The sequence below is a fragment of the Daphnia pulex genome, chromosome 6, assembly GCF_021134715.1.
Source record: "Daphnia pulex isolate KAP4 chromosome 6, ASM2113471v1".
In the NCBI taxonomy this organism is placed as follows: domain Eukaryota; kingdom Metazoa; phylum Arthropoda; class Branchiopoda; order Diplostraca; family Daphniidae; genus Daphnia; species Daphnia pulex.
This window is the reverse complement of record NC_060022.1, coordinates 842,577-860,543: the sequence shown is the minus strand read 5'-3', so window position 1 is coordinate 860,543 and position 17,967 is coordinate 842,577. Positions and strand designations below refer to the sequence as shown.

Here is a 17,967-nt window from a genome sequence, read left to right as displayed (position 1 = left end):
CAAAATCATTTCAATAAATACCACACAACCATAAAATCATTTTAAATTGATTCCAAAATCAAATAGTGCATCGAAAAGTCACGAAAACTACTTTACCAAAATTCCAAAAATAATTAAGTGCTTTTTTGACCGCTAGATGGTTTGTTTCATGCAGACGATTACGTGGGCCCACAACCCAAAATACACACTGTCCAAACGATTACTATATCGGGAGCGATATCTTGTTTTTCTGATTTGCAATTTATTAAATACAGATCATGTCAAATAGACAGCTTCGCAAAATTCATGGAGAAAAGGATGAGTTATCAACATTGGCATCAAGCCTACAACTAGAAGAAGAGGAGCTTGATGATGCGCCTGTCATAAGAAATGTCAATGGAAATCGAAAGAAGAAACCCGCCATCAATATGTTTGATTTGGTATATAAAATAATCGTGTCATGTAAATGTGATTCAAAATTCATCCTGTTTACTCTCCTAGTTGCATGAAGGTGACGACTCAGACAAGGAAAGTGTCGAAGAACCACCCACTCCTGATGAATCGGAAGAAGACACATCACACATAGTTCAAACAGGAACCAAACCTAAGAAAAAGACCAAGAAGAAGAAGAAGCAAAGTGCACAGCTTGATGATGATGCTGATGATTTGGACAATGAATTTCTAGTTAATATTGCACCTTCAAATGGCCATGAGACGCCAGTTTCCAAACAAGTTGCTGCTAAAAATGTCCTCAGTTTAGAACAAAAAAATCTTAATTCTGACAATGAGCTGAAGAAAATCTTTGGCAGCAGAGTGGTGGTTTCAGCACAAAAGAAGAAAGCCAGGGGGAGGGCTTATGTAAAGTCAACATGGCTAATCAATTCCAAAGACAATTGGTCCCAAATAAGAAAAACAGGTTTGTGTTGTGAAGTTAAAAGATCTTTTATGAATTTTAATATGATGTTGAATTCATGTTTTATATTAGGACTTTCAATGAGTTTGGATCAAACAAAGGATGGTTGTTTCTATTTCAAATATGAGCACAACAAAGAGTATCGTCAAATACAGTACGATTTCTGGGAGGCTGTCAGCTCATTGAATCCCACAAATATTGTTGCACTTGTGAATATGTATCCATACCATATAGACTCGCTGATCCAGCTGTCTGATATCTGCAGAATGAGTGAAGACCCGCAAATGGCAGGAGAACTCATCGAGCGAGCCTTATACATTCTTGAAAGTGCTTTTCATCCTTCATTCAATTTGGCATCCGGAAATTGTCGCCTCGAATATAAGCAACAGGAAAACAGGTATAATTATTTCAGACTTTTGTCCTACACTTCAATCACATATTTGGTTTACTTCAAGGGCATTATTTTTGGCCATATTCAAACATTTGGTTTCCATCGGTTTGCGAGGATGTTACCGAACTGCTTTGGAATTTTGTAAACTTCTTTATACATTGGATTTGGATTCCGATCCCTTGGCAGTTATTCTGATGATAGACTTTTACGCCATCAAAGGTATTACGCATTTTTTTAATTTTTTTTAATGTAAAAAGAATCGTTCGTTTAATTTGACGTCTTTATTTCAAGCCAGTGAATATTCTTGGTTCATTGAATTTTTTGGATTCTTTGAATCCAAGAAAAATTTGTCCCAACTGCCTAATATGGCTTTCGCTATTGCTTTGGCCCACTTCTACCATTCAAAAACTGACCCCAAAAGCCTTCCACTTGCAGACGAATACCTTAAACAGGCCCTGCTAATGTTCCCAGGAGTATTAATTCCTTTGTTAGATAAGTGCTCCATTCAAGCTGACGTTAGAGTAGTCAGACACGAGTACTTTTCACCCAAAACACCTTTCAGGTACGTAACCAAGTTTAAAATATTTCGCGTTCAAGTATTAATTGCTTGCATGCGTAGTCATTCGCCGTCGTTGAACAATTTAATTCAACTGTACATCGGACGCTCATTTCACCTTTGGAAAGATGCTGAACTCCTTCCTTGGGTATTTAACAATGTGTTGCCATAAATCAATTTGTATTAACAACCAACTCTAAAATTATAGTTGGAACGAAACGCCAACAGCTGTTTAAATGAGGTTGATCGCCAGCCTTCGATTGCCCTAGAATACGAGGAAAAGCGTAAAACGCGCTACCAAGGAACGCCAAGAAATATCTACCGACATATTCTCCTGTCAGATATCAAAGATGCTACCGCCACGCTACCCCAGGTTCAACTCAAAATACTTTTCTAAATAAGAAGCGTTCTTATTTATTTCTTGTTTAAACATCCAGGAACTGGCAGCTGGTTCAGTCATGTCTTTTGATCCTCTACCGCCTGTAGAATCGGTGTAAGTAATAGTAAAAAATAGAAATTATTAATTATTAAATTATTATTATTAAATTAAATAAATTTATAAAATTTATATAAAATTACTGTAGCTCGAGCTACAGTCGACCAACTCGAACCAATAATGCCACAGCCGCCAGCCAGTTGGAAGGAGGTTTGATCAGTTCGTTCTTCCGGTCACTCTTACCCGGTTTTAATCCGCAGGAAGTTGTTAATAATCAACAAGCCGTTCAGCGACAACCTGGAAGGTATGCCTTGTATTTTATTTGATTTTTTAAAATTATTTCAACATGTTTAATTGTTGCAGACCTCCTCGTGCCAATGTCGATTTGCAAGAAAATGAAGAGATTGCTGCCGAAGGAGCGGGAGCCAATCTTCAACAGAGCGTTGCCACATTGGTGGCGGCCATGCGTGACTTGCTGAGCAACATTCAGCTTCCCGATCTTCCTTTCAACGATTCAAACGATGATGAAGACGATCACTCTGACTGATGGCAGTGTGTCTGTACTATACAATTTTGTTACATTATTCTTATTTTACACTGGGGTGGAAGTAACACGATTTGTTGTTCCTTATTCTGTAAGTCTGCCTTCAATGAAATAAGATCAGAATGGCCATTTTGGTATTTTAGTTCAATTGGGTAGCACTTTTTTGGCGCTCAAGTGCCACGCCTTGAAAATTCTGATACCAACGGGCGTTTCAACCAGGAAATAGAGCACAGCACATTTTAGCTGTAAATTGGCGACCTCGATTTTGTCCAGAATATCGTAATGGATTTGTTCTAGTTTCAGTTTATTGGCGCCAACTTCAACGAAGAATAGTCTTTTTTGTTGGGACAATTTTGTATTATTTGAAAAAAAAAAGATCCGTTGTTTCGTTTACAATGCACGCGTGAAAACATTCACAGCTGGCGTCCAGCTCGACTCTCACTTCAGCACACCTGTTTGATCAGTGAGAGGCGAAAAGAATAGGAATCGAGGAGTGGATAACATGTATAGCCTTGGTCGTTCGGCTCGCTCGAATATGCAGACATTGCTCAGCAAGTTCCGGGAGAGAGTGGACGTGCTTGCAGACGGTGCTTGAATTCAACTTTCTTGTAGACTTCACCTTGTGAGTTGCCAAAATGTTCAAGTTTTTGTTAGCCTCTGCCTTGCTGTGCGTCAGCTTTGTCAACACTGCTGGGGTAATCATTTTGCATAACAATTAATTATTGTCAATTAATTTCAGATTTTTAATTTTAATTGGCTCATATATTTAAAGTAAAACATTGTTTAATAATTTTCTTGTTTTTCTTAATTTATAAGATTTGTTATTTTAAGTGTTGTAAAAAAATTGTGTAATATTTTCCTTGCAAGTTGGCACGCCCCTTTTTCTCGTTTAACCTTAAAATTGTAAAAACAAAACAACACCTAAGAAAAACATAAGAGGAAAGAAATAATTAAAAAAAGAAAAAAAAGCTCCGGGGAGAGGCAAGGCTCATGGACCCAAGGTCAATAGACTGCGCCATCCCCGCTGGAAATCATGCGGAGGTATTGAAAACTACCTTGACGCCAGAATTTCAGGGAAGTGATAGAAATTGTATAGTAGGCAACTATTTTGCTCGAAGAATTTCATCAATCTCGCACGTCGCATTCCGGCTGAACCTCAAATATTTGTTGGGTTTTATTCTTTTTGTTTTGTCACACAGCTGAAACTTTAAAAATGATTTTCTCTGCCATTCCATCCTCGCATAGCTCAATTTATCTAGTTGACAGTTTGGATTTTAATTTCTTACTCGTGAGTCGTGACTGTGCCTTCATAATGTTTTGATGATTTAATAGCTCGGAAATAGTGGACGAACGAATCTGGACGTCTACTACGAGTCCTTGTGTCCCGACAGCCGGGCCTTCTTGGTCAATCAGTTGGCGCCGCAATGGAAAAGTCTCTCCTCTTTCGTCAACCTCAGGCTGATCCCTTTTGGCAAAGCAAGCGTATGTCCTATGTCCCGTTATTATTATTTCTTTGTTGCAATCAGAAATTGCCTGTTTATACAATGAACTTGACAATTGTTTGTAGTTTTCCCAAAACTCATCGGGTGGATGGTCCTTCAAGTGTCAACACGGTTCGGCTGAGTGCACTGGAAATATCCTGCACGCCTGCGGTATCAAATACAGTAAAGACAACACTCAGGTATCTCTTTCGAAATGTACATGTGGGTTTCATAAAAGCTTGGGAAACTAAATTCTATTTCAATAATAAGGCGCTGAACTACGCATCGTGTCTGATGAGAGCACCAACTTCTGGAGCTCAGGTTAGTACGGGATTCTCCGAATGAAAATTGAAGAAATTTTATAAATATTTCCATTTCATATAGTGCGCCGAATTAGCCGGTTTGGACTTTACACCGATTGACACCTGCACGAAGACTAGCGAGGGCCAAGAATTGGCTGTGGCGCATGGAACGGAAACTTTAACTCTGCAACCTACTCTCACTTTTGTCCCGTGGGTTGTTTATGATAAGGTGAAAATTACTATTAACTTTAATAATATTTCCAACTGATTATTAATTTTGGGGGTATTTTACAGGTGTTTGATGATGGCAAGCAATGGAGTAGTCTTTCCAATCTAAGATCTGTTGCTTGCAATCATAACGGATTTAACGCTCCGTCTTGCCTTTCCAATGTTCTCTAGGTGATCCGTCTAGATGATGAGCAAACCCATCCCCGTTGGGGATTGTGAAGCATAAAAATCGACATTCCATTTATTCGAATATTGTTATTCCGTCCAAATTTTAGTTAACTTCAATGCTGGGTACTGAAGTAATGTATCAAAATGTAACATTTTGTAATACATTTGTTTTCGATAGGCCCTACATTATAAATACAAGACTCACTTGAAAGTTAACTCTTAAAAGAAAGCACCGATTTCCGAATTATTTTTATATTGGTATTCATTTTGCTTTGAAAGGTGGTCTGTTTTCGACACGGTGACCTTCATTGTGCAAGTTTTTATGAAATATTTTATACTATTATTATGCAAATAGGTTTTCACAATGAGCCAAAAATTAAAGAAACATTTATGACTATATAATGGACCTGATTTTTGACTGCTTAGGTTCATCGGGTTCAAATGATGCAGGATCAAATGAAAGATGAACCCATTATGAAGATGAATAGTCTGGCGTCGTGTTACACCGCTAACATCGCAACGGAAAATGAGCAACTATTCTAAATAGATTTCGTGGATGAAAAAAAAAATGTGAATAATTTATGTTACGTTAAAATAAATTTGAATATTCTGATCAGGTCTCGCCGCTGTACGATAATTGAAGACCGAAAAAAAATGTACTGATAGCTTTGCCAAGTGGCGAGTATAAGGGCAACAACCAAAATTATAAAAGAACGTCAGAAAGTGAACATGTTCCCCTGTCGTTTTAATTGCTCCCTAATTGGGAATTCTCTCCTCTGTTTTAATTGAGACTGTCTGACTGGTTTTGTTACTAACTACGTGATAACGCTTTCTACCGCAAACATTTGATTGTTATATAATTTTACGTTATTGGCTAATATTTTGTTGCTATAGGAATGCAAGTATGCGAATTGCAACTATACTTAAATGACACACATTTAATGAAACTGTGTGTACATTTTGCAAGTGAACAAGTTTTTGTGAGTTCGTAGGAATTAAACCAATTTCTCTTATAACAGGTTCAACGAAGGGGAAAATGTTATTGTTCACGATAGACTTCCCTTTCTCTTTCGAATTACGTAACAAGTTGAATGGTCCGATTTCTATCTCCTAGACGAAAGTTCACCAGCATCAATTATGATATCATTATGCTTCATGGGCAGGTCTAATGGAGCACACGACATCTCGCTCTATCGCGATAGCAAATAATTCCACCTTATCAAATGTTATATATAGGCATACAGAGGTTACATCCTGACTGTAAATCATCACTACAAAAACACACAGATCCTTGCAGGGTGAGCTGAAAAAACAGTTACTTTGATTCGATCCTGATTCTTTAAGAAAAATTCACATCAAACTAACACCGAAAATGCGATCGCTTATTCTATGTGGGTTCGCCTTGATCTGCGTGGTTGGTGGAGCCCCTCAGGTAATAATATTACAAAAAGAATTCTTTTTATTTAATAGAAACTATCCGTGTGTGGTCCACTCTTTATACAGCAATGCAGGCGTCAATCTTTATATGCTCTCACCTGTCTTTATTGGCGTCATAGAGTTTATGAATAAATACAGAGTTAATCAAAGACGCGGTCTTATATGTACATGTGTGCCCAAATTGTCAACTTCTTTTCCCATGTGGAAAGTGATGGAGGTGACTCATTTTTTTCCAACAATGGGGCGTCGTATAGCTCTGATGATACTGTCACTTTTTTTATTTCGTCGCTTATATAACCCACACGTGGTTAAGCAAGCGAGAACGTTTTTTGATGAAGCTTATATGGCGTTAAGCCAGAATTATAGTATATACTATTATTTCTGAACAGCGATGATGTGTGACAATATCGAAAGAAAAATGTTCAGCAGGGGGGGGGGGATACCAGCATAGTGTGTTAGCCTACATTTACAATCGACTCTGGCCAACGCACCTTTCACGTGATTGTTTTATGCTCTTTATTTTATCCTTGACATGCTTTATCATGCCTTTATCCATGCTGGATTAAGTCATTTCCATCCCTGATGAAACCAGCAGCATGCCACGCTTGTTGATAAAATAAAATAGCATCGTCATACTTTGTGCTTAATCTAATCCTAGACTTATTATCGTTTATTATGCAACAACTTGTAATCTATTATATGATTTTTAATTTGTTCTAAAATTAAAAGACTAGAGCTGGTGAACGAATGACCCTGGATGTTTATTACGAATCCCTTTGTCCCGACAGCCGCAATTTCCTCGTGAATCAATTAAATCCCAACTGGCCGACGCTTTCCACTTTTACCGATTTAAGATTGATCCCATTCGGAAAAGCAACGGTAAAATTTGAGCTCTATTTTTAATCACACACCTAATCCTTATCCAAGTTATTTTAAATTTTTCCATGCAGTTTCTACCGAATGCGGAAGGCGGATGGAGTTTCGAATGTCAACATGGACCCGGTACAGTTATTATTTCAATTTGCAAAGTTCTTTTGGGATTAATTTTATCATCAAACATTTCTTATGAAAGATGAGTGTACTGGCAATATTCTCCATGCCTGTGGCATCAAATACAGTCCAACGATTACTCAGGTATCGTTCACTTATGTAATACTTCGTTTAGAGATTTGCTTAATTTTAGTTAAAATCTTGCCAGGCTTTAAATTTCACGACTTGCCTTATGGATCTACCCAAGAACGGAGAATTGGTTCGTTTGTTATTTTACGATGCCGCGTAAATGCGCAGTGGTTTTTTTTACGGGTGTGGTAAAATTAGAAAATTGTCTGGTTGAATAGTGCGCCGAATTGGCTGGCTTGGATTACGCGCCTATTGATACTTGCCAAATGAGCATCGAGGGTCAGGATTTAGTTCACGATCACGGAGTGGAAACTTTGAACCTTGAACCTACTCTGTTTTTTGTTCCTTGGATAATTTACAACCAGGTAATAACGAAAAGAAAGTTGTTGTCTTTTTAATTCATTTGGATATCAAATGAATTCATTATTCTTTCAATTAAAGGTGTGGGACTTTAACAACCAATTTGATAGCCTGACCAATCTGACAGCCGTCGCTTGCAAAAACGCCCCGGCCAATACCCCCGCCTGCTCGGTTTAATCACTCGTATGTGATTACGTAATTGACACATCTTTTCATTTAATTCGTCACCTAATACGGAATCCAATTTCAATTTCAATTCAAATATGAGTGGCCCAAATGTCAGCTCATTTGTATTCAGTTGAAATCATTTCCCTTATGTCAATAAAGAAATTTAAGCTAAACAGAAACCTGTGGTAAACAATCCATTAATCAGTCAAAAAAGAGTGATGACCTTTTTTCTTCGAATGGCGTACGTGAGTGTCTTCACCATGACACGTGATTATCACGCGCAACCAATGTGTGGAATAGTTTTGAGAAAATGTGAACGCAGAACGTTATTCAGCGGGTCAAATGTTAAAGTGATGACGTCTGTTCACTGCTGGCATTAACGGATTTGTCCATCTATTTATGCAAGACAGGAAGATATCCGTTACACGGGTTACAATAACAATTTAAGATCCAAAGTTGAAATTAACGAAAACATATTTTTGAATATACAAATTTATGTTTGGTCATGCTTAAAAAATTTGTCAAATAATATTAGTTTTTTTGAAGGGTAATCGCCTTTCTACGTATTTCGCTTAGTAATTTTGTGGCTATATTTTTCAAGGACTTTGAGTAGCTCAGCACCGCAGCCGTCACCCCTCACTGAGTTGCGTAATTTTTCTGACGGCTGTTTGAATTTTTGTTTTGACAAAAACTGAGTCATATTTTCACTTTCCCTGGGCTACGATTGAATTACAATATATGGCAGAACGCTTGCAGCGAAATATAAACGCAATAACGCCCATTGGCGACGAAATAGCCCGGAAACTCACGAGTTGAGTTTGTTCGTTCAACCGGAACTGTTTTAGTACACAAGTTCGTTGTATGCGCAAAAATAATAACTCGAGTGTGGACGAAAGAGATAAAAAACGAATATTTAAAAAAACTAAATAAGGACTCGTGCGCGTCCTCCACACATCCTGCCGACAAGTTCAATTACGTCATTTGATATCTCGCGTTCTCCTTGGGTGATCACTGGTTTGCGGGGGGGATTCGTGGAAGCCGCGAAAACGGAAACCTGATTAATACTTTATACCCTTTTCTACAACATTTTCATTCTATCCATCATCTTTTTTAAAATATATTATTGTAATGAGCACAATTGAATTCAGGTCGTATTCAGGGCCGAGGAAACTCACAATGGCGACAGCAAACAATAAGATGATACGGTGATGATTCCGTTGATTCGTCGTGACTGTTGGAATGGATCGGCAAATTCACTGGGTGTGGCCTCTTCTCTAGATCATATAATCCGAGATGATGATGACCCACTGACGACGAGATCTCAAGGTGACACCGACAATCGTGACTGATGCGAAACCGAATGAAAAGTGAAAGCGAAACGTCCGTTGACGCACGCAAGAAACGCCAAAATTTCCCCTTTGATAAGTAGATTTTAATTATTTTGAGTTTTTATTTATTTCGTAAAAGAAACGGCTGGTTCATTCATCAACATTTGCTCATTCACGGTCATCGTCTTGGGTCCTTGGGAATTTCATTTCATTCGTTCGTCCGTAACAAAATTACGAGATATGTGAGAGAGAGAGCACGACATCAAAGAAAGAGGAAAAAAAAAACAAATTATAACTACTATATAAAACACGGGACCAGCAAAATAATGAAAGGCACGAAACATTTGAGCGCATTACTTTTTGGAGAAAAAATAATTAGAAAAAAAGAAACGAAAAACTATTTCACTGTGAAAATGAATGCTATTTTTCGATTGTTTTTTTTTTCTTTTCTTTTTCTCTTTTGTTGTTATTCCCCAAAGGAAAGAATATTCGAGGAATGTTGTCACGTGGAGATACAAGTCGCGATAATCTCTACAAGATAGACATGGGAGTAGTAAAACCACTGAAACAAACAAAGAAGGGAGGGAGGGAGCAAAAATCGATGAGTGTGTGATATTTCCATTCTCTCTATATAGTTTTATGATATACATGGGGTGATTAATAGATTCCGCAAGAGTCATGAGAGAGAAATCGCCAATGTCACAATCGGAATCGTCTACAAAACAAGTCCACACCACTCGTTTGGCACCACGTACAAACCATCGACACACAATCGCACACACGCAAACGCACTACACACACACGCTCGTCATTACACAATGGCCAAATAAGTGGAGAAATAGAAGGAGGAGTCTATATCTGAGCGGAACTGTTGAACTCGATTAATTGAATTGGAGCAAGATGGGATAAGAAAGAAGACAGAACTAGTAATTTAAATACAAAACATTTGACCGGGAGAAGAGAAGAAAGCTTATCGGGGGAGATCAGAATCTTCTGCAGACCGACTTTTGCCGTTGGTCTTGTGAACGGTGACGGCGTCGGTCCGTTTCTCGAACTCGACGTCGGCGTTGTTGACTCCCCCAGCACCGTACGACTTGCTCTTCATCCGCTTCCAGATCATCAGGGCCACGCAAAAGAGCAGAATACCACCCAAACCGAACATAGAGTAAGAGATTCCAGCTCGGGCTGCTTCGGGCATCTCGGCCACCATTTTCAGTTTTTGGCTCACATCATCTGGCAGTTTGTCGATACCCTAAACAACAAATGCCATTGATCAATATCGTAGAAATTCCCCTTTTTTTATGTATGAAACAACTTACATCTTCAAACCAGAAGAGCGGAAATGCCATTTCACGAAGTCCAACCACCTGTTTGATATCTTCTACCTTGGACAGCATAAGATTAATCTGCATACGAGCTGTAGCGTGCATGGCGATAGTCAATTTCTATCCAAAATTTAAAGAAAATTAGTATTTAAACCAATTCAAGTGCCTAATAGACGTACGGGCTGGAAATCCAAGAAAAATCCGTGGCGATTAATATCTGGATTCAATCCTACAACATCTTCGACTAATTTCGGATCTCCGTGAAGGAAATGAGGCCAGGAAACGGCCATGGGGGCGCCGAATTTGCAGGAGCTGATGTTGAACAGGCCTTTGATGCCGCAATTGCCATCGCGTTCCATCGTGCCAGGAGGACAGAAACAAGCGTTATCGGGATTTGTGGCCGGCGTGTCGAACGCGTTGATCGGAGGTCCGAAACGGTAACCTTGGAACACACACAAATGAGATGTAGAAACGCACGGAGCCGCGAAGTCAAGAAAATTGTCTTTTCTAATGATGTGCGGTTGCAAGCCACAACTCACCAGCGACTCCGTTGTGCACGACGTCCTTGTAGTAGACGAGCGGCATGGCCCGGCACAGTTCGGGATTGAACATATGGAGTGTGGTGTTGGGCGTCAGCTCCGGTGGAAAAGCCGTTCCGTCTGTGCCGATGATACGGTTACACTGGTCGGATTGCCAAAACGGCAACTTGGTCATTCCGTTCCAATTATCAATGATGGCGTAGTTGGACATTGATTTAGCGCCAGTCGCAATAGTGAAGACTCCGTCGCTGGCCGACCCGTTTTTCTGTAAAAATAATAACCAAAATGTCAACAACCGTTGTTGGTTAAAATTTTTAAAAAGAAAAAGAAAAGACAAATGTGATAAAAAGAAAAGAATGAAACATACGCCAACAAAAAGGCCAAATAGATCGTGGGGCACGACGTTCTCTGGAGGCATCACATCCTTGGCCAACTTGAAGAGGCTGTCGTTGTAGCCCCACATGAGATCCCGGACGGAGCGAACGGTGAAGGTCTCTTGATTGAGGACGCCCAACATTGAGCCGAGAGCGAGGCGAGTCAACTTGACGGCGTATTTCATTTGATCCGCTGCAGACTGGTATGACCAGAATCAAGACGTAAAGAGAAAATATAATATGGAAAGTACAACAAAACAAGAATGTGATTACAAGACAGGTTCTTTTTTTTTCTTCTTTATTCAAGTTGATAATGAAGGTAAAAAAGAAAAACAACTTACGACGAGTGGAATGTTGAGTGTCTGCACCAAATCAGACTCATCACCATAGGACATTTCCCGGTTGAAAAAGAAGGTTCTGGTCGGCTGATAGGAGACGGTTCCATTTGGATGCCAGGTGAAATTAACCTTCTCCCATCGTTCGCTGTCAAAAAAATAAAATAAAAAAGAGAAAACCCGTCAATTCTGGTTCTAGTGTTTAACAACAACAACCATATGTCGTGGGGAATGGACCGAAACGCCATTAAAAAAAAAAAAAACCAAAAAGAAATGAAAAGTTTTGTTAATAAGATTTCCCGTCCACCTGGACGGTTCGTCATCACATTTGCGCAATTTCCAAGAAAATTTCAATGTCTGGATTTTTCAGATTCGCTTAGTGGAAATGCATAGAGAAAATCCGGGATAGATACGTTCAAGCTATATGCTTAGTTTCCTCGTGAATTTAGTCGGATCAAATTACGAAAAAACCACCGGGGAGAAGTCATAAGACCTTGGAATAGTTGTAGTGTGTTACAAGGTGATGTGCAACTCCCAATGTCCTGCCATCCACAACAACAACAACAGCTGTTTGGTTCGGTTAGGCAGGGACCATGGGAATTAATAATAATTGTAATTGTAATAAAAAGGAAAGGTTAATATACTTACTTGTAAACGTAAGGCCCAATTTCGCGAAAAATGGGTTTCTCGCCTTGAAGGAAATCCCTCGGATTGGTGACGTTGAAGAAATAAACTTTCAACTGGGGCTCGACGGGCGGCTTGCGCCACATTTCGTACGTTTCGCCTCCAACTTTCAAGACTAGCTCCTGTTATTAAACGAGAAAAAGCACCAAATCATGACGATGACATTTCATTTTTGCATGGCAAGTAAAAAAGGGAAAGTCCGACGAGGTCAAATATTTGTCATTACTTTGAATTATTGATCTCACGTTTATATATTAACCGAGACATCCCAACAGGAAATTCCACATGGTGATTTACATTAAGTCGTGTCTGGATGAAAATTTCCAAAAGGTTTTTCTTGTTTTAAAAAAGAAAAGAAAACTCGTCGAAACAACGAATCTGGTGGCCGATAAAACTTGATAAGGTCGCACCCAAAGCCAAAACAGAGAAAGTCTTTCCCCCAGCTTCTCCGTTTCTATACGGAGAGTGAAAGTAGGTGCTCAGACACACACATTGGGTTGACCTATTTTCTCTTTGGCATCTCCACTCTGCTGCTGGCCCATTGCCTCACCCGAAATGCTCTTTTGTTATTAAATATATGCAACACAAAAAAAACGAAAGGAATCTGACGTCACTGCGCAAACAAAAATGGTCGGTGGCCTGTTTTGATTTGCATTGTGGGCGAGATGAGCCGAGACGAGCAGACGACCAACTATTAAACAGCTGATTAAAATGGGGTTAAAAGTTTACCTTGTAAATAAAGTTGTCGATGATTTGGGAAAAGAACATCGTCACCAGAATTCCCATCACGATAAACAGGATGGCGCTGACGGCCAGGATTCCTGGAAACGGAAAATAACGAGAAAATACGTTAGATTACCAAGACTATTTTTTTTCGAATCGCGGTAATCGGAGAATTTGTTTTTCGAAAACAAAAATTCGCCGCCATCATGTCATATTTTTATATTAGCAGCAGACGCAGCAGAAGGAATTTGAGAATCAACATTCGGTATGATCTGATGTCTCCTTGTGTCAATTTGCGATACACTCTGGGCATCTTTTGAAAAGACTATCGCGCTCTACAAAGTTACTCACCACTGCAGATGGCTCGACGCATTTCGTAGACGTAGGATTTTTATCTTTTTTTAAATTTGTATTCGACGAGACGCGTCTGTAGCATCCGAAATCGAGACACTCACACAAAGTTCACAGCCACACACACACACACACAACACACTCGGGACACAAACAGAAATAGATAAAAGAATACGACGAGTGAGAGAGAGAGGCAAGTTGATTTTGACAACTGGCCAACGTTAGAAGAGCGAGCGACCGACCGTTGGAACCCTCAGCTACCGACTGCCGGTAGGTTTGAATGCCCCCCGTCCCAATACTCTCTCCCTCGGCTCAGCTCAGAGTCCGTGGACGACTACCAGCGCCACCGCTCGACCAGAAATTCAGGGGGTGTTGGGGGAGCGGGGGGCTTTTTCTTTTCCCCCCCAACCAACCAAAGTTAAGCCTCATGTTTTTTGGTCAGTTTTTCATGTTAAAAAAGAAAATAACCGTTGGCCGAGCAAGGCTCTTGTCAAGGTTACACACAGGCCAGCATTAATATGTTGGCCTCCTTTGAATAATAGTCCCAGACGTGACATAATGGACACAAAAAAAGATTTCCATCTGAGACGCTTTGACGTTGAAGAAAGTTGTTCACGGTTCGGAGGAAGTTGCTGGTGGTTGGTGTCTAATAAGCGGTGTGACCACCAGGCGTCAACTTTCGGTGCTGGTGACCCACCACGTTACATTGTATTTTACCTTGGGTTTTCCCTTTTTTTTATTTAGATATTTTAAAACAAATTAAAGAGAGAAAAAAAAAGTTCTTTTTTCCTTCCCCGGTTTAATTACAAAATGTTGGGCAATGTCTGGAGAGGTTAACCGAAAGATTGGGAAATCGGTTTTCTTGGTTAATAAGAGATGCAAGAATAAAGGCGCGGCCAATAGTTTACGTCGTCTTCTCGTCAGACATTTTCCCTTTTTTTTTCGAAAAAAAAAAGAAAAACCAAACGGTTTTCCAGAAAAACCTTGAACTCACCTGAGCCGCAAAAGACACCCCGAGGCCAAAGACGAAATAGTTAGTGGTGGGGGTCTGGCGCGCTCACCTGTGCGCTGCTCATTGCCCGGGAAAAAAATCTGAGAAGTAAAAAGGAAACGGACCCAACATACACGGCCGGCCCTACAACTCCCCCATACCTATGGAAGAGTGAACCCTTAGCATCTTTTTCTCGTCCCCCCTCTTTTAAAGAAGAAGTTCACTTTCACCTCGCTGCATATATCCGTTAAAGATTAGGAAAGAAAATATTATTATAGCTAAAAGATAACAACTCTGGACATTTCTTGGTTTTTGGCTCTGACTATTTCGGCGGGTTCCGAGTTTGCCAAGTCAGCAAGATAAATAAAGCAAGATAAGTATAAAACAAAACCAAAGTAGTCGAGAGAAACTGGAAGTTTAACTCTAAACAGTTGAATGACTGACCATGAATTTCTTGTTTGGTGTTTTAATCGAGATCGTTTTTTTTTTCATTTTTAAATAACAAAACAAAAGACTTGATTCGAGTTATAGTGCGATCCTATTTTGTAATTCAATAATTGTTTTGTAATTCATATCCAATTAAAACTAGTTTGTAGCGTCTGGTTTCTTGGTAATGGAAAGGATATTTTTAGCGATAGAAATTGTTTCATGTCCCGTTCATTTTTCTTTCTTTTTTTAAACAGCGACAGGAGTATGTCCGAAAAATGAGATCTCAAAATAAAGCCTGATATGATGAACAACCAGCGGGAATCCCTTGATCATATCCCTTGACAACAAAGTAGCATAACTGGGCATAGTACGCGAGCTTTCTAAAACCGCCGAGTAGAAAATTTGATCCTACCTGTTGCAAGTGCGTGAATGCGATAACACCACGCCATCTAGCGGTCGAATGGTTTACTAACTGTTGGGTTTGCGTGAATCGAATCGCGCAAATATTTTCATTCCAAAGGCAAGGTAGATCACAATTAAGCAAGAATTTCTTTCTTTCCTTTTCATTCATCCAATTATAAATATAACTCGGTTTAATTATATTAAACTTGTTTATGGCGGCAGTGAATCTTGGTCCTGTGCCAAAAAATAACAGCAAAAATCTCAACAATTTTAATGTCAGGAATTTCATAATCAGACAAATCTGTGCTATGCTAGATTTAAAGATCCAGAGTTGTCTTGTACTAACCTGGTCGCTGGTCTACGGAATTTCCCAGCTACGATTTGAATAATCTTGAAATCACTATTGCTTCATCGTTAGTTAAATGGTTCCCTTGATAATCTTTATTAATCAACAATGCTATCTGTGATGGGGAACGTACCGAGTCGAACTCTTTGATTCCGTCACTGAATAGAAAACACGTCAAACAACAGACGATTGACGTCTTCAAAATTAACGAACCTAATAGCCTACTCCAATCAGAAAAACACAGTCAACATTTACTGTAACAATCTCGGTGGTGGGTTATCTAGCGAGAAACGGACTCAATTCACCGATGTAAAATAACGTCAAGCTTTTATATATGGTCAGAGAGTGATGGAAAGATAATAAACACGGGCAACCTTGAGCAGTCCGAAATTTTAGCGCTGATTTTCCATTTGAGTATGAGATATACCGAGACATATACTGGATAGGACTCAAAAGATTTGACGCCGTAGCTCTGATTGTCGCAAGGTTGTCAATTGGATTTCCAGGAATGAAAAAGTTCAAAATATTTCATAGTAATTGTTGTTTGTTTTTATCCTTACCGATGAGCCAATAGCGTAGCGTCGAGGTACGGATCCGGTATTCCTCCTCCTGCTCCTGTCGTCCTTCCGCCCTTGGGAAACTCGGTCTCATCCTGGGTAAATCGTACGGATGGATATCCGGCCGACATAATAGAACGGGCGAGTACTTCCAGTCGGCTTCAGTCTTCATTTCTTTCGCGCTCTTTCTTTTCTGCCGTTTTTCTCTGCAATGACAATAATAAACGGATAGGAAAATGGTTTGGGTACGAAAATGCACTGCACACCTTTTGTCATTGCGAAACTGTTATGTAATTTCTGTATAGTACACGGGGAACTTTATGAAAGCTAAAAATAGATCCTCTAGACATTGTCTACTTACATTGGAAAGCTAGCTTGCCCGAGTGTTTTTCGAAAGTTGTCCGACTTTTTTTTTCTATATTACACAAACACACAAGTTTGAAGGTTATGAAACGAAAATTTTCAGTGCAACTTTCAGAGTGAACGCGCGGGATAAACTCGCTTTTCGAGCCAACGATCAGCAAGTCTCGTTGAAATATTTCAACGTCTCTGTGGCTTGACGTTCGAGCGTTGACTGGTGACTTGGAAGAACTTTGCATCGATTCTTAGCTGCTGCTGGTTTGGTTCCACCACTCACTTGTTCACAGCGACGACGAATGACGCACTTGTTGCGCTGTTTTAAATGAAACGCCAGCAGATAATCTTGATGAAGCCCCGGATGAATCTGCTGCAGAGCCAAAAGACCGGTCCACCGTCAGCAGTGAACTGGGGACCTGCAACTGGTGCAGTGAACGTTTGTGGAATGAAGTTCTCGCATGAGCAGCGGTTGCACTCTTATACTAGCGGCCAACACTATAGTATATACTCTATCTATCGCCCTCTCTCGCAGTGCAGCAGATATCTGTTGAGATATTATTTTTTTTTTGTTATCCTTCGGTCAACCGTTTCGTTCTCTCGGGCGTTTTCACCGACAAACGTCATCACGTGCGTGCGATCTGTTACACATTGAACTTTCGGCGGCGGTCTCACTTTTGTATTAACCCGAAAATTGAAATTTTCTGTTCTCGTTACACCGGATATACGAGATGGAGTGCTATAGACTCCCGTCTGGCGTGAAGCGCGTGCAAATGAAGAGTGAATTGAAAAACTGGCTTTTTTGATTCGTAGACGTTTAGATATTTTTAGGTGGACTAGCGTTTCTCTTATTTGAGCTGATAACCCAAACTTGTTACATCACGCTTAAGGCTATGGCCATGAGAAAAGGGGTACAACAAACGCCTAAACATGTATACACACACACTAAAGTCAAACGGGGAGGGGGAGGTGTTTGAGGACACGTGACTCACGATAAAAAGATTTAGATTTTTTTTATTTCGTGAAACGTGCTTTTTTGGATGCTGCTGCAAGGTGGCCCATCCTCATTGGGAGCGCCGGATGATTTCGCTTTTGTCCATCAGGATCGGATGACTGAGCGTATAATCAGGATGTATGAATTTCCATC

General features: G+C 39.8%; 3 protein-coding genes across 4 annotated transcripts; 2 read left to right on the top strand and 1 right to left on the bottom strand.

The window, feature by feature from the left end:
- Positions 1-157: 157 nt before the first annotated feature.
- Positions 158-5,182, top strand: LOC124196278 (transcription factor 25-like). The gene is made up of 12 exons (XM_046591216.1): positions 158-419; positions 481-895; positions 965-1,289; positions 1,348-1,502; positions 1,575-1,845; positions 1,903-1,987; positions 2,048-2,212; positions 2,277-2,332; positions 2,424-2,579; positions 2,639-2,717; positions 4,685-4,831; positions 4,897-5,182. Exons 1-12 carry the CDS (start codon positions 258-260, stop codon positions 4,999-5,001), a joined length of 2,121 nt encoding a protein of 706 aa, XP_046447172.1. The 5' UTR covers positions 158-257; the 3' UTR covers positions 5,002-5,182.
- A 1,071-nt stretch (positions 5,183-6,253) lies between these two features.
- LOC124196275 (GILT-like protein 1) lies at positions 6,254-8,261 on the top strand. The gene is made up of 7 exons (XM_046591214.1): positions 6,254-6,430; positions 7,165-7,314; positions 7,386-7,437; positions 7,508-7,569; positions 7,634-7,684; positions 7,773-7,919; positions 7,996-8,261. Exons 1-7 carry the CDS (start codon positions 6,371-6,373, stop codon positions 8,089-8,091), a joined length of 618 nt encoding a protein of 205 aa, XP_046447170.1. The 5' UTR covers positions 6,254-6,370; the 3' UTR covers positions 8,092-8,261.
- Positions 8,262-9,518: 1,257 nt separating this feature from the next.
- On the bottom strand, positions 9,519-17,653 carry LOC124196271 (scavenger receptor class B member 1-like). 2 transcript variants are annotated; one of them, XM_046591204.1, is made up of 10 exons: positions 16,828-17,653; positions 16,470-16,672; positions 13,397-13,488; positions 12,632-12,789; positions 11,990-12,131; positions 11,642-11,848; positions 11,275-11,539; positions 10,915-11,177; positions 10,730-10,855; positions 9,519-10,662 (listed from the first exon to the last, which is right to left on the bottom strand). In XM_046591204.1, exons 2-10 carry the CDS (start codon positions 16,636-16,638, stop codon positions 10,381-10,383), a joined length of 1,704 nt encoding a protein of 567 aa, XP_046447160.1. In that variant the 5' UTR covers positions 16,639-16,672; positions 16,828-17,653; the 3' UTR covers positions 9,519-10,380. The 2 variants fall into 2 exon arrangements, with proteins under 2 accessions (XP_046447160.1, XP_046447161.1); XM_046591205.1 differs by lacking the exons at positions 16,470-16,672; positions 16,828-17,653 and adding an exon at positions 13,742-14,035.
- Between the last annotated feature and the right edge of the window lie 314 nt (positions 17,654-17,967).

Bases quoted from the DNA above. Each gene is read 5' to 3' on its own strand.
- LOC124196278 (XM_046591216.1), top strand. From the start codon at position 258: ATGTCAAATAGACAGCTTCGCAAAATTCATGGAGAAAAGGATGAGTTA. The intron at 420-480 runs GTATATAAAATA...TTACTCTCCTAG, and splicing joins CCATCAATATGTTTGATTTG to TTGCATGAAGGTGACGACTC. The intron at 1,846-1,902 runs GTACGTAACCAA...TTGCATGCGTAG, and splicing joins TCACCCAAAACACCTTTCAG to TCATTCGCCGTCGTTGAACA.
- LOC124196275 (XM_046591214.1), top strand. From the start codon at position 6,371: ATGCGATCGCTTATTCTATGTGGGTTCGCCTTGATCTGCGTGGTTGGT. The intron at 7,315-7,385 runs GTAAAATTTGAG...TTTTCCATGCAG, and splicing joins TCCCATTCGGAAAAGCAACG to TTTCTACCGAATGCGGAAGG. The intron at 7,920-7,995 runs GTAATAACGAAA...TTTCAATTAAAG, and splicing joins CTTGGATAATTTACAACCAG to GTGTGGGACTTTAACAACCA.
- LOC124196271 (XM_046591204.1), bottom strand. From the start codon at position 16,638: ATGAAGACTGAAGCCGACTGGAAGTACTCGCCCGTTCTATTATGTCGG. The intron at 13,489-16,469 runs GTAAGGATAAAA...TTCCGTTTCCAG, and splicing joins GCTACGCTATTGGCTCATCG to GAATCCTGGCCGTCAGCGCC. The intron at 11,178-11,274 runs GTGAGTTGTGGC...GTGTGTTCCAAG, and splicing joins CGTGCACAACGGAGTCGCTG to GTTACCGTTTCGGACCTCCG.